Genomic DNA, 13,893 nt, shown 5'->3' on the forward strand with positions numbered 1-13,893 from the left:
ATAGTGTTGCTACAATCAGATTGTGGCTTTGGTGTATTAATGACTGCTACACCACTGATTCTTCAAGTCATCTCAGATGCTATTTTCATACAGAACTACTGTTTATTTATGGGCCATCAACTTGTTTTCATTTTAGCACATTCAAAAACTGCTGGGCAGACCCAGCCCCCCTATCTGTGGCAGTTCTCTTTCTCTTTCTACATCTCTCTCACTGCTTCCCCTGGCACTGCTGTAGGAAGTGATTAACTCATCTTACTACAGTTTGACAAAAAATACACATTTTCAAAGATACACACACACACTCGCACAGAAAAACAAACCCGCACGTGCATCGACGACCATAACGTCTACTCAGTTGGAAAGTGTTTCAAAAATGCTCTCATTACTTCAAGACTTCAAAGCATCCAACGCTTTGCCAACATACCTCAAACTGACTCATTATTGAACACTTTTCTCCTCTTTTCAAAACTGCATACACAGACACACACACACACACACACACACACACACACACACACACACACACACACACACAAACAACTCAAACATACTTATTTTTGAGATGTGAAAATGTCGAGAATTCACCTCATTTTATTTCCACACTATCTTTCTTTCTCCTCTTCTGCTGCAACCTCCTTCTTCTCATCTGCTTTTGCTCACAAACATTTTGCGGAGACACCAGACTCTGTCTAAACTGTATGCTGAATCATGTTTGGATTGGAGGCTAACGGGATTTTTTTGCTGCACCTAACTTCCATGACCTAATACTGGTGGTTAAGTCACTAATTCCCAGCTCTGGACTTGGGTGATAAATGAAGTAAATAAATAGTAAGGTATGGCATCCATCAGGATTTCAATGGAATGTTTAAAGCATAATCCAGCAGTTTAACCAACAGAAGTGCCCGAAAGATCGTCAGAAATGTGGAAGTAAGATCATTTAAATTGTTTGTGCTGCATTTAATGAAAAATGTCCTGGATAACAGCATCATTTTGACTGCATCACAATATCTCAATCGTTCACAGATTATGCTGAAGTAAAGTTAGGCTAAAACTGGGGATATTACAACGGGACAGACTGCAGATGATATCTTGTTTCCATTTAAGGATGAAAGATGACTTTTATTTCTCTTGTGGAGTGAAAAGATTTTGTCTTTGGTTATTTCTCCTTCTTTCCCTACTCCTGTTTAAATCATATTGGATCAAAAGAGACAAACGCAAAACTAATTTTGTTGTTACAAAAAGTGTGGCCATCAATCTTATGCACGTTGCTTCATTCCTCTAAAATGTGGGATGTTAAATCACAGTCTGACAAAGCAACGGGCCCTTGAGGCAAAGATGGGTTGGTTAAAAAAATGAATAAAAAAAATAAAAACTTTGTTAGGCCAGAATGCTGTGGTAAGCCAATGTCTGATTATGTCTGATTACTGGAGTGTTATGCCATCCAGTCAAGTGTAATGCTATCCAGTGGCAATGATTAGATAAGTGTGAAGCAGATGAGGCTCCAAAGGGCCACATGAGGATACGCTTCTGTGAAATATTTGGACTGAGAGGATGACAAATCGAGACTGGACACGTTGATGCAATGGGGGCGGCCTTTCCTGAAGTGACTGCCCCAACTGTCAAAAGTCTTGGATTGGACAGTGAGCCCACTCTAAAATCACCATGCATGGAAGTCACTCAGTTAGATACTTTCTGAGTCAAATGCTTTAGGGTTGTCTCACTAACGGGTGGAACAAAATGTCATTTTGGGTGAACACACCTTAACGGATTTTCCTTTGTTCACATTTCATTGATTTAAAGGACATCAGCTCTCGCCTGTTTCAGGATTTTTTTTAGGTTTGACGACACCTTTTGAAAAGTGAAGTTCGGGTAACATGAAACAATGTGGAACAGCTGACATTTTACTGTCTGAGGAAATGTCAAAAGATTAAATGACTTGTTGAAGTATAACAAGTTTTGCAGTAGTATTGTGAAATAGTTTGCGTATATCTGACAATACTGAATGATACATATTGCCCCCAAAACAGAATTAATTAGAGGGGCACTATACCAATTCGACATTCTTGGGATTCAGAAAGTAGTCAACTCAAACTAATGATGACTGAGGTGGTTATAGAATTGTTCACAAAAGCATACAGCTCAAATACGTCATCAGCTTCATTGTTCTTTTGTCTCTCCCACACAGATATGAGAAAAGCCAAGGACACCTTTCTGGAACGTGTTACTGAATACTTCTAACTATATCACTCAAACTTGTTGATTATACTTCTTTATGTGTCACTGCTGAATGGCTGACAACCTTGGTGGCAGAGTGTGGGTATTTGAAAATGAAACAAAAGAGCTGGAGGTTGAGAAAGTGCATTTAAGTTTGTGTGTGTGTGGTTGAAAGAGAAAGAGAGAAATAAAAGAGTGTCTGAGTTAGACACTTTAGTCATTATTTCTACAGACCTTATACAACATTTCTTTCTTACTTTACTTTTTTGGTTGTGTCATTATTCATGAGCTGCAAGTTAGCTAGTGTAATAAAGCTTCCTGGCAGCCATCAGCAGTAAAAACATAAGGATGAATCAACATTCAACATGATGGGTTAAATAACTATGTTAGGTTGTGTGTGAGTATGTGTGTGTGTGTGTGTGGGTGTGTGTGTGTGTGTGTGTGCGTGTATGCGTGTGTGCGTGCGTGCGTGCGTATGGCTTTAGTTTGTGTGGGGGACACACAAACTAAAGCCATACAAAACTAAAGGACCTCTAAGGGTACGCCCGAATGCATACACAAGCACATGGTTACACAAACACACACATACACTCTAGGCATTTATGAAGGCACACCTACGCAGTGTCATGAACCACACAAAGTAAAGGGGCCAGTATCCAAACCAATATTTGCTGAATGAATAAGATAGCACCAAGGTTGAGTCAACACAAACAGTGTCAACCTGAGCAAAGACAGGAGGTCGGACTGCTAACGTATACAACACTTAAAACTAAAACTGCTGACTGACAATGGTAGCTCATTGTCGCAGGCATCTGCAATGTTTGGAATTGGACCAAAATCTTAAGCTGTCTATTAAAAAAAGGGAAGCTTACCATTCAAATGTGAATCAAAGATCACTTAAATTGTGTTTCAATGGTGGTTTTAATTGCTTCACTGAACAGTTTGAGCAGAGAATCATCCTCAACAACTGCTTCAGTGTAGGTGAAGAAACCGTCATTTTAACATACTTAATCCTCAGAGAGTCAGGGCCAATTTGCCACACACAGTAATTACTTTAATTGTAAAGATGCGCTGTCAAAAAGCTAATACAATTAACATGAGTGCTTCTGCCAAGCCAATTTGACGCAGAGCTCGTTTTTTCTTCTCCCCCAACGCTCGTTGCTTTACTTGCTCATTCACAGTACAGATGTATCCAGACAACACATTGTTTGAACTCATTCACAATGTATTCCCATTGCGCAACAAGTTCTCTATATCTGAGTCCCTTATCAGAGGAGATTTGCAAAGCACTAATGAATAAATGGATCTCAATTGTATGACAACATTATGCTTCAAGCAAGATATCTTACACTGTAAAGACAAGTTGGTTGCACTGTCTTAATAATAATATTTCAGAGTTATGTAAAGTAACATTAGCATGTAAACTCTTGGTTGAAGGTTAGCCGTGTCAAATCAGTTCATTCCAAAATAAATAATGAGTATTTAGTATTAGTAATCTATGTCTATGTGTATTTGGTAAGTAGAACACATAAATGAATGAGTAGATAGTAAGTACTACATCTTACCTTCTTGTAGAGGGAGCGCAAGTCTCTGTACTGCCACATACTGCTGAGGACCTGAGAGGCTGCCTTTACCACCTTGGCTGAGTGTCTACCGAGAGAGAGACAGAAAGAGTGTTATCCCTCCTGGACCCCATTATTTTGAATACTATTGCTATGTTATTCTGGCCTCCTGTCTTTACTGGCTTCACAAGCTGTGTGCAGGCCACTGGCACCTGTGACGGCTTTAAGAGTAAGAGGGTCATTGCTCTGTTTGGCAGAGAAGGATTTCCTTTGCACAAGAAACTGAGAGTTTCTAGATGAGTTTAAAATGAGCTTCTTTGCCATTGTAATGGTCACATCTGTACCACTTAGCTGAAAAATGACTCTCGTTGGAGTCGGCTCAGAAAGCCCTGCCCCTCAGCTCCTACTGTTGGTAAATAGTGGCTTTCTATGGTAGTACTGTAAGTGGCCATTTCCCAATCTGAAAGTGAGTAATTATTTGAATGTAGCATCATGGCACTGCTGGTATAGAGCATTTATCTTCAGTGTACCTTTACTGAGAAAAATGATGATGTGAGGGACTGTGGGCTATTAGTGGCTAACTACAATCACTGAGACATTTGCACTTAAAGCAAAGTGCAAATGTGCAGCTTTCTTCCAGCTTTAGGTCCTGTGTTTTGTTAATTTTGTATTATTTTTATTTTATTTAATTTTGACTGTTGTAGAGTTATTTTTATTACTTTTGTTACCATTTCCGTTATCACTGTTTTGTCATGGTGATCATTATTTAATGTAATTATGCACTGCAGTGTATAGATGCAAAGGTGTTGTGTGGACTCCAGGAAGAATAGCTTTGGCTATGGCCTCAGCTAATGGAGATCCCAATAAAATACAAAATACAAATACCCCCATCTCTTTCTGTAATGGTGGCCTTGAGCGCAGATTCCTAAATAGACTGGGTCTGTCTCCCTAACAATAAACGTCCATGTGACCTTTGTCTGGTAATGACCCACTGGTTACCATAGCAGCCAGGCAGCACAACCTGCCTTTCCTCCCACGAGAGGAGTTGTATCCTTGCTGCATCTTCCTTGTTCTTCAGCTGTCGTTTGGCAAACACAGTTCAAGATGGCGGATGCATGGTCACTGACTGTTTCGTGTGAGCTGAATAATGCCTTGATATGTATGGCACAACAGAATAATGACAATTTGTTTAGCTTTTTTTCCCTTGCTTTTGAAGATCTTTCAGATGTATGCTACTGCAGGGGCTGGCTGACTTTGAGCTTAGGTAAACCAATGCATTCATCAGACAGTCAGTAGAGAGCGTGCTAACTTTGTACCCTGTTTATTCCGAGGATATTTAAGTAAACCAAGGGTATATTTGAATCCTCTCCCTACTGTCTTATTTCTGTCAGAAACCAATCCTCATGTTGTGAAAGTTATTATACAGAATCACTTCAGCAGTTCCTCCCAGCTATGGAAGAAAATGTATGTTAAAAGAACACTTTGGCACCAAATCTATCGTACAAACTGAAACTGACCTGCATAAAGAGACTGATTAAAATTCAAAATGATTTGACATGAATAACATATTATTAATATTTTTTCTTTACATTTTCTTTAACACGCAGTTATTTTGGGGTCCGCGATAACACAGTCCCTTAACGACAATGTGACATACATAATTATTTCAACAGCCAAGTGTGTAATAGTGTGTAACTCTTTCTAAACCTGCCTATAGGTCGTACTTGAAAACCCAAAAAAATACCAAATGCAGTATGTCATGCTGTCCTTCGCAGAAATGTCTCTACAATGATGTACAACATATGTAGAATTTATCCATTTCCAACACATACAACCCTGGTGTCTAAAGTCCTCAAAAATAATTTTTCTAACTTTAAAGCTATTTAACCAATCAGGGGTTTTTACGTATACTGAAATAATTTGTTGTGGGCCTAAAACTTTTATACTACTCACTTGTCTCCTTTGCTGCGGGCGATTCCGATGAGTTTCTCTATGCCCCCAGCATCACGGAGGGCTTTGGCGTTCTCCATGTTTTTGGTGATTACTTCATGCAGTGCACAGCAGATGGCGGTTACCGTGTCATCTGACATGGCCTTACTAGGAGAGCCTGAGGTCACAGAGCTCCCACTGCTGGTAGCGTTGTTGTTGCTGCTGCTGCTGCTGCTACCGCCTGGTAACCGATAGATCAGATCTCTCATGGCATATTTTCCTGGAGTGTGTATGGAGAAAATGTGTACAAAAAAAAATACTGGTCAAATTCCATTATCTGCACATCTTCCGGTAGAGAGACAATCCCGAAAGGTTGTCTCTAAAAAAATTGCTGTTATATTAGATGGATTTTTGTGAACAATTGGAGGGACAGACTTGGACTGACTTTTCCGATTTGCTGGTGAGGGTTTATATTTTCTATATTATTTCATGATATACCCATGTGATAGGATAAATATAAAAGAAGAATGTATGTTGAGCGTGGTTATATATACTAAAGACTGCTAAAAAAACATTTGTATAACTCCATCAAGCTTTAGTTTCAGAAGGCAAACGGCAGTGGGCACACACACTAATACAAACTTGCTGAGAATCCAATAAAAGGGCAGAGTACTAGCAGACGTGGCATTTTGGCATAAAATGGCTGGCGTATGATGAAAATGTAAAAAAAAAAAAATTGACATTCAAAGAATTGGTTGCTGAAGAGATCGAAGCCACAGAGGGATGGAGCAATTAAGAAGTACAGGAGAACTGTCATGATAGGAAACCCACAATCAGATGGAAGTAGTAACACCAAGAGTAAAGGGAGGGAAGGGGGGGTTAAGGCAAATGGCTGGGAGCATGGATTTCAACAAGCGAATGAGGGACAAAACGACCCACATGTAATCTAAGCTCCACAAAACAGTGGGTCTCTTTCATGCTGGTTAAACAAGGTTTACATTCTAGTTTACATGAAAGTATTTTGTTACCATATATTTAGAGGCCAAACATTTTTGTATATAAACTTTATTTGACGTTTTTATTTATTTTACACTAATCCCTAACCAAACTACTCTGAACATGCTCAGTGAAGGCTCCCAAGAGAGAGAGAGAGAGAGCGAGAGAGAGAGAGAGATATCACTGGATATGAAGATGACAAAGGAGAGGGGCCAATAAAGAGATCAGACCAAGCAGGGGCTGAGTGGGAGAATGGAGGATGGGAGAGAGGAAATGGAGAGATGAGGGGAAAGAGGTGATTGGACTGAGACTGACTGAGCTGCTGTGTGGGGGATCCATCAAACATGAGCAGCAGTCAAGCGGTAAGGAATGCCACATGACCGTCATGAAACCTGTCAATTACACTTGAATCATCTGGAGCTCCCCAGACCAAAACCAACAGGTCAAGATCCAGGTAAAGAATCGATCTGGATGCAGAATAATGAACCCTCGCTTAAATGTGGTTCATTTTTAATAAAATCCATTCAACGGATTCACAAGGGTGGTGAGCCCTCTTACCCTAATGCAAACCAAAGGTCAATCAACTGAGCATTTCCACAAGAATAAATCAGTATACCATGTCTGTGGCATAGTTGTGAAAGAACATGCCGTTCAAAACAGTGTGTTATCAAAACAGGGAAGTGCTACTGGAAGTGTTAAATACACTATCATCTTCAAGTCAGTGGACCATATCCTCCTCCCTGAGGCCAAAATGTTTGCATTAAATGCCAAATACTTTTGTATTTCACAGAGAATTTTGAAAAAAATTAAAAATAAATCCTACCAACTAATTTTCACAGCAACAGTACAGCACTACTATGGGTGCAACGGATCACAAAACTCACGGTTCGGACCGTGTAACGGTTTGTGAGTCACGGTTCGGATCATTTTCAGATCTTCAACAATACAAAAGGCAAAGATAAAAAGACAAATATGACTTTGCTTTCAATTACCTTTGCGTTTTATTTTTCAAAAATCCACAGTGAATTACAAAGTAGCCTGTGTCCACAAAGGCTATTTGAAATAGAATCTTAAAATATTCAATAACAAAATAAAGTGCTAAATCAGGTTATAATCCTGCTTCATTAAAGGACGGATAGTAGTGACTGAGTGTGCAGTGGAGAGAGAAAGATATGCAGACAGATAGAGGGAGGAAGAGATAGCTTTATTTTATCATTTTGTTTTGAGTGATCAGCACTGGCTTTAGACTGACCCATTGCCAGCCGATCAGCGGGTCCAAACAGCTGTTAGAAACTGAGATGAAAACAAAACTGAAACTAAACTATCCTGACCTGGATGGGCTGACTTAAGGTGGAGCAGCCACATGTAGCCTAAATTAATAAATATTGTCACTAAACACAAATTGTTGTGTGATTTTCGTCAGTAGCCTACAGTAGTTCTAGATTCTGCGCCGCGATCGCCACTAACTACAACACAATCGCCGATCACGTGAACACACAGCCGGCTTCTTTTTTCTCTCTCTCGCATATTCACCTAACCGGAGGGTCACGTGCGTCCCGAACCGTGAGGGTTTATCCATATGGACCACGGGTAACCAGTGATCCCTTGCACCACTAAGCACTACCGATCTACCTGCCACTCGGCATCAGAGGAATAATGCCACTGATGAAGCCTTGATGTAAGAGCACAAAGAATCGTTGTGGGGTAACAGATCTGTTCTCTCAATCGTAGAATGCATTTAAAACCAGATTTGAGCTGTACATTTCCTCTTACTGTGGCTTCCTTTCTTTATTCACTCTTTATTTATCCTAAACTCCTCACTTCTTCATAACGCTGTGCTGTTTTCCCTGGTCCATCTATCACTGTGATATCAAAGGAGCCCTTACAGACTGGTGGTAAATCCCTCACTCATATTACCTCTAATAAGTCTACTGATCTGGGAAGGGCTGAGAACAGCAAAGTAATACACAGAGCGGGAACATCAGATGACCTTCATAAGTAGGGGACACACACGCGCACACAGAGGATTAATGCACGGTTTTAAGTATGAACCCCCTTGAATTTGCAAAGGGCACAATCATGATGACTCGCATGGAGGCGCCAACCCACATACGCAGTCACAATCATAAATCGAGACACACACACCCACACATACACACACACACACACACACACACACACACACACACACACACACACACACACACACACACACACACACACACACCACACACACTCAACCCCCCCTAACCCCCCCCCCCCCCACACACACACACACACACACTCACGCAAACTCTATAAGGATAGAGTTTGTGAGTTAATTGGCAAAGTGTTATCTCAGACTGGCAGGCTGGGCAGAGGTTAAGCGGCCATTGTTTTTTTGTCCTGTGTGGAGAAAAAGTTAGACCGCGTCCTAAGAGGAATGCCTATTATTTGACTGACTTGAATCAGACACACTCATTCTCTGACTGATTTACTGGCTGATAACAGACTGATTCATTTACTTTCTTTGGCGATGTAATGATCTAACTCATTTCTTAGCGAGTGACTGAGTGAATTATTTATTGGCTGAGTGCATGACTAATTTACTGACTGACTGCCAGATCATTTACTGCGTGAATGACTTGACAATTTATTGATTGACTGACTGACTGACTGATTGAGTGAGTGGCTAATTTATCAGCTGACTGACTGTAGGGATCCAGTAATAACAAAAGGAGAAACAGACAGACAACGTACAGACACATGCCATGACAAACTGCCAATCCTGTGTGCATGCATATCCCTGTCAGTCCCTATCCGATGGGGCGCAATGGAGAAGGTAATATGGAAGGAGAGAGAGGAAGAGAGGTTGAAAGAGTAGTAATGGGAAATGTAGGCCGCGTTCCAAATCGCATACTCTTTCGTTTTACTATTCTACATACTACATCTGATCATTGAGAACAATCTGGTTAGCCTGCAGTAGGTTTACAATTGGGACATACTTTTGCTTATTTATTTCATCATAACATTGTGCCTTGTTCTTTCCTCTTGCTTTTATATCCGTCGCATGAATCGCATCCCTGGTTGTTTTCATATGGAGGCTCCGTCGATGTGACTTCACTTCCGCTGTGCACTGGATTGTGGGTCAGAATCGCCCAAAAAGCATGTTGATTTCAACACAAATTCTGGCAGGATGTAGTAGACATCCGGGTATTTTTTAAGGATTCTAAATCTGACTACAAGAATTGGGACATCCTAAATCTTTTTTCTACCATACTACCGTAAATAGCAGAAAGTATGGGTATTGGAATGCAGGGAGAGTTATAGTCACGCATGTTTGTGAGAAAGGAGAGAGGGAGAAGGGTAAGAGGAAGAATTACTTAAGAACAGAAAACCTTTATCCTACATAAACATAGGGTTATTCTGAGATGAATGCAACCTGGAACGCCTTCATAGCTGAAGAAACAAACACACGGAGGCTCTTGTTATTCCCAACCCTTTTAATAACACACCTTGTTAGAGGAGGACATTTTCTCCTGATAATAACTGAGTGCTATAAGAAACATGACTGAAAGCCGTACACAATGCCTCACCTTGACAGCACACACATGCACCCCGACGCGCATCTCACCTGAACCTACTCATTAAGTGCTTTTCTGCATGTTTACTTCACCTTTTGCTTTGCTTGTTTTGTTTTTGGGATACTTCCTCTAAGTTGTTAGCTATGGTGTGAGATTTTTTTGATCTCAACTTCCCAATGCTATTTTTCGGCTCTTGGGTTTTTTATTGTGTGTTTTTATCAGCTCGCAGAACAAATATTTTTAATATTACTATTATAATGATATTAATAATATATTAATATATACAGAAATAAATAGCAAATATTGAACTAAACTGAAGCAAAGTTGTGCTCAGCCTCCACTTAAATCAAATCAAATCAAATCTGTCTTCTTTTCTTTCCTACATCCACACACTATGTTCGCAAGAGCCTGCAAGAGGCGTATTGATGTATTATAGATTAATTTAAGTTAATTTAAGTTTCTGCACTTTCCCAACGTCAATGCAAAATTCAACACACTTAAAGAGAAAAATCTTTTGATGCGATCATTACTCTGATGACTGACTTTCTTTTTGATCAAAACCCTGGTTTTAATTAATACAAATATACAATTTATCTCTCAGGTCCACTTACTTTTTTTAGGAATTTAGTTGATAAATTAAGATTACTCGTATGAATGCTTGGGCATTAGTACCGCTGTTTAAAAAAACATAGTGAAATAAGTCAATCAGCAATGTGTAGTACTTACAAAGAAGCCAATCATCAAAGTGTACAAAGCCAGGACCTTTGTGTAAGACTTATCATCATAGGTAGTCATACAGCAAGGGAAGAATTAAAAAAGCTTAGCAAATTAAAATGTATGAATTACAGTGGGTAGCAACACTCTGTCTGTCTACATTAAAGTCCCACTGTGAAACAGACAGCCCCTCTACATGCTTTGTTCTACATGAGTGCCATCTCCCCTCACCTTCTTTCTGTCACTGAAATGAGAGCTACACCTTGAGCATGTCTTCAAGGAGAGGAACAAGCCCTGTGCTGATCACGGCACAGTCTAATAAACCTGTATTACACCACTCCAATAAAGCAGCCTTCACCTGGGAGAACGCAGTGCTGGAAATATATTCCTGTGCCGCATACCCTCGCGTGGCCCCTAACTCCCACTGAGCAGGGGCGTGCTTCATCAGGGCCATAATGGCTGATTTGATTTAAAGAGATCCAATTACCCCTCAACAATAGAGCGATTTGATTGTTTACTGATGGAGAAGGGAGAGTGTTATTGAAGTAAAATTGGGGGTAATTGTCTCAGGGAGATGTGGGGAAAGATGAAAACGGCTTGATTGGTTGTGGCTTCCCACTGTCTGAGCATAAAGGAACTGTTAATACACAGTTATGGGGGATCGGTCGGGGTCCCTGAGGTGGGCTTTTGCATGGAAAAGCATATGGCTATGTTATGTCTCTAAAGCTGTTTTTTAAAGCTATTTTCTGTGACTATGTTCTAGCCTGAATTACAAAGCCCTGATACAATGACAGTTTGACACCATAATAACAGACTAGCACGCAGCTGTGAAATATGTTTTTGAGAAACAACACAGAGAAAAGTGATACCTGCCGTCTAAAAGGATCTATTTTAACACTTTTAGACAAATTGCAGGAATACTTATGTATATACTTGAAGAATATGATTTATAAATGGAAAGTTACCATTCTCTTTCAAATGATCATGTTTGAAGAAATACTGATTCACGTTTTATCCCTTTACATTTTGCACACAGCATTTAAAATGCTGTTACACCAAGTGTTGATTTGACATCCGCTATATTTGAAATGTGGTTTGATTATGAGGTGCAATAGCTGATGTTAAAATATTCAGTGACAAAACTGGTGCTTCCGTTCCTTTGTGCTATTTAAGGGAGTTTCTTATTTAAACAGTAGTACATCACAGCATTGACAGGGGGCGCCAGATTCAAAGCAACAGTGTGTCGGTTTATGTTCTGGGGGAATATTCCTTTTATGAATACAATTAAAGTGATGTGGCCGTGGTCCTTGGATGTCAGCCTCTGAGAGCTCAAAGTGAGTATGAGACTATACATCAGTATTACACCCACACACAAACCCTGGAGATACTATTCAACATCACTGATGTTGTTCAGGGAGGAGGCGGGGGGATTTTATTTACTACAGTTTGACTTATTTTTCCCTTGCTATAATCCAAATCATTAGAAAAAATTACAGCATTCTAATTAATTCTTAATTATGGGCTCATTTGGAAAGCAGCCACAAAGACGTGGAAATATAAATCACATACTGTGCGCATACACACATACACACAGACGTACACACGTACACACACACACACACACACACACACACACCCTGCAGTCAACATTTATTAACTTCCTCGCATCCAATCAAGCCAAAATAGATGTGAGTGACCTCCAAAGACAGTCTGACTTGCTACTGCAATATGAGGTCTATTCCTTGTTGCTCTTGAATACAAAATATATGAATGAATAAATAAAATGTAATTGCAGGGGAATGTACGTACAGATGAACCACAGCAGGTTTAAAGAGGTCAGAAATGGAGATAAATTGGAAAACGGCATGGCGTCGTTTCCCCCCATAATATTCTGTCTGCTTGTGTTTGGTGCTTTTCACAGCAGTTATATCTCGTCCTATGTGTCTCTCTTTGATGTCTGTGGGGGACAGGTTTACAGTGTAAACTGCAGAGGAAGGGGGAAGACAGAGAGAGAGAGAGAGAGAGAGAGAGAGAGAGAGAGAGAGCGAGAGCAAGAGAGAGAGAGAGAGAGAGAGAGAGAGAGAGGAAAGCCGTTGGATGTTTTTCCCCTGTGAGTAACCTATGGCTTCATTAAAGTCAGTCTACTGATATGTAGATGATGCCTGCTCCGATGGATGCACACACACACACACACACACACACACACACACACACACACACACACACAAACACAAACACACACACTGTAATTAGGCATACATCTGAGGAATCCTCACAAGGGGATACATCTTTTTGTGAACTAAATAATTTTTTGGATGTGGCAATTACTTAAATTCTAATTCCTATCGAAGTAAAAAGAATAATTAAATAGTATCTATGCCCCTTCTAAGATCACCTAAACCTGAGTTAGATCCTGGAGGGACAGCCGTAAGACCAAAAAACATCTCACCACCACCGCACGACTGCCATTTATTTCCCTCTCCATTTCTCTTTATTGTTCTCTGTTTCTTTTTCTCTGTCTGTCATGCTTCCAGTCTTGCACAGTGGAGCAGAGGACTGAGAATGCCAGAACAAAATGTGCCGATAAAAGACATGCCAGACCAGCACACACACACACACACACACACACACACACACACACACACACACACACACACACACACACACACACACACACACACACACACACACACACACACACACACACACACACACACACACACACACACACACACACACACACAAGAGATTCATCCCAAAGGCAAACGTAGAAATGTCATAAAGAACCGCTACAACAGGGACAGCAATGTGTGCGTCAACTTAGAGTGAGGCACGGAGACTCTGTCTTTCGGCCTGCTGGCCTTCCAAAGTTGTCCATGCTTACTACAGTGAAGGGACAGCGAAATATAGAAAAG

General features: G+C 40.4%; 1 protein-coding gene across 3 annotated transcripts in view; it reads right to left on the bottom strand.

Annotated features, from left to right (window-relative positions):
* ctnnd2a (catenin (cadherin-associated protein), delta 2a) overlaps nucleotides 1–13,893 on the bottom strand; it is a gene marked incomplete at both ends in the record, with an annotated part of 192,969 nt that overhangs the window by 14,310 nt on the left and 164,766 nt on the right. For all 3 annotated transcript variants that reach the window (XM_080050439.1, XM_080050438.1, XM_080050437.1), the window contains 2 exons: nucleotides 3,780–3,864; nucleotides 5,730–5,985. In XM_080050439.1, coding sequence (XP_079906565.1) covers nucleotides 3,780–3,864; nucleotides 5,730–5,985 — 341 coding nt within the window. The remainder of the gene's footprint in view (nucleotides 1–3,779; nucleotides 3,865–5,729; nucleotides 5,986–13,893) is intronic.

Source organism: Ammodytes marinus (genome assembly GCF_949987685.1).
Source record: "Ammodytes marinus genome assembly, chromosome: 21".
Taxonomy (NCBI): Eukaryota; Metazoa; Chordata; class Actinopteri; order Uranoscopiformes; family Ammodytidae; genus Ammodytes; species Ammodytes marinus.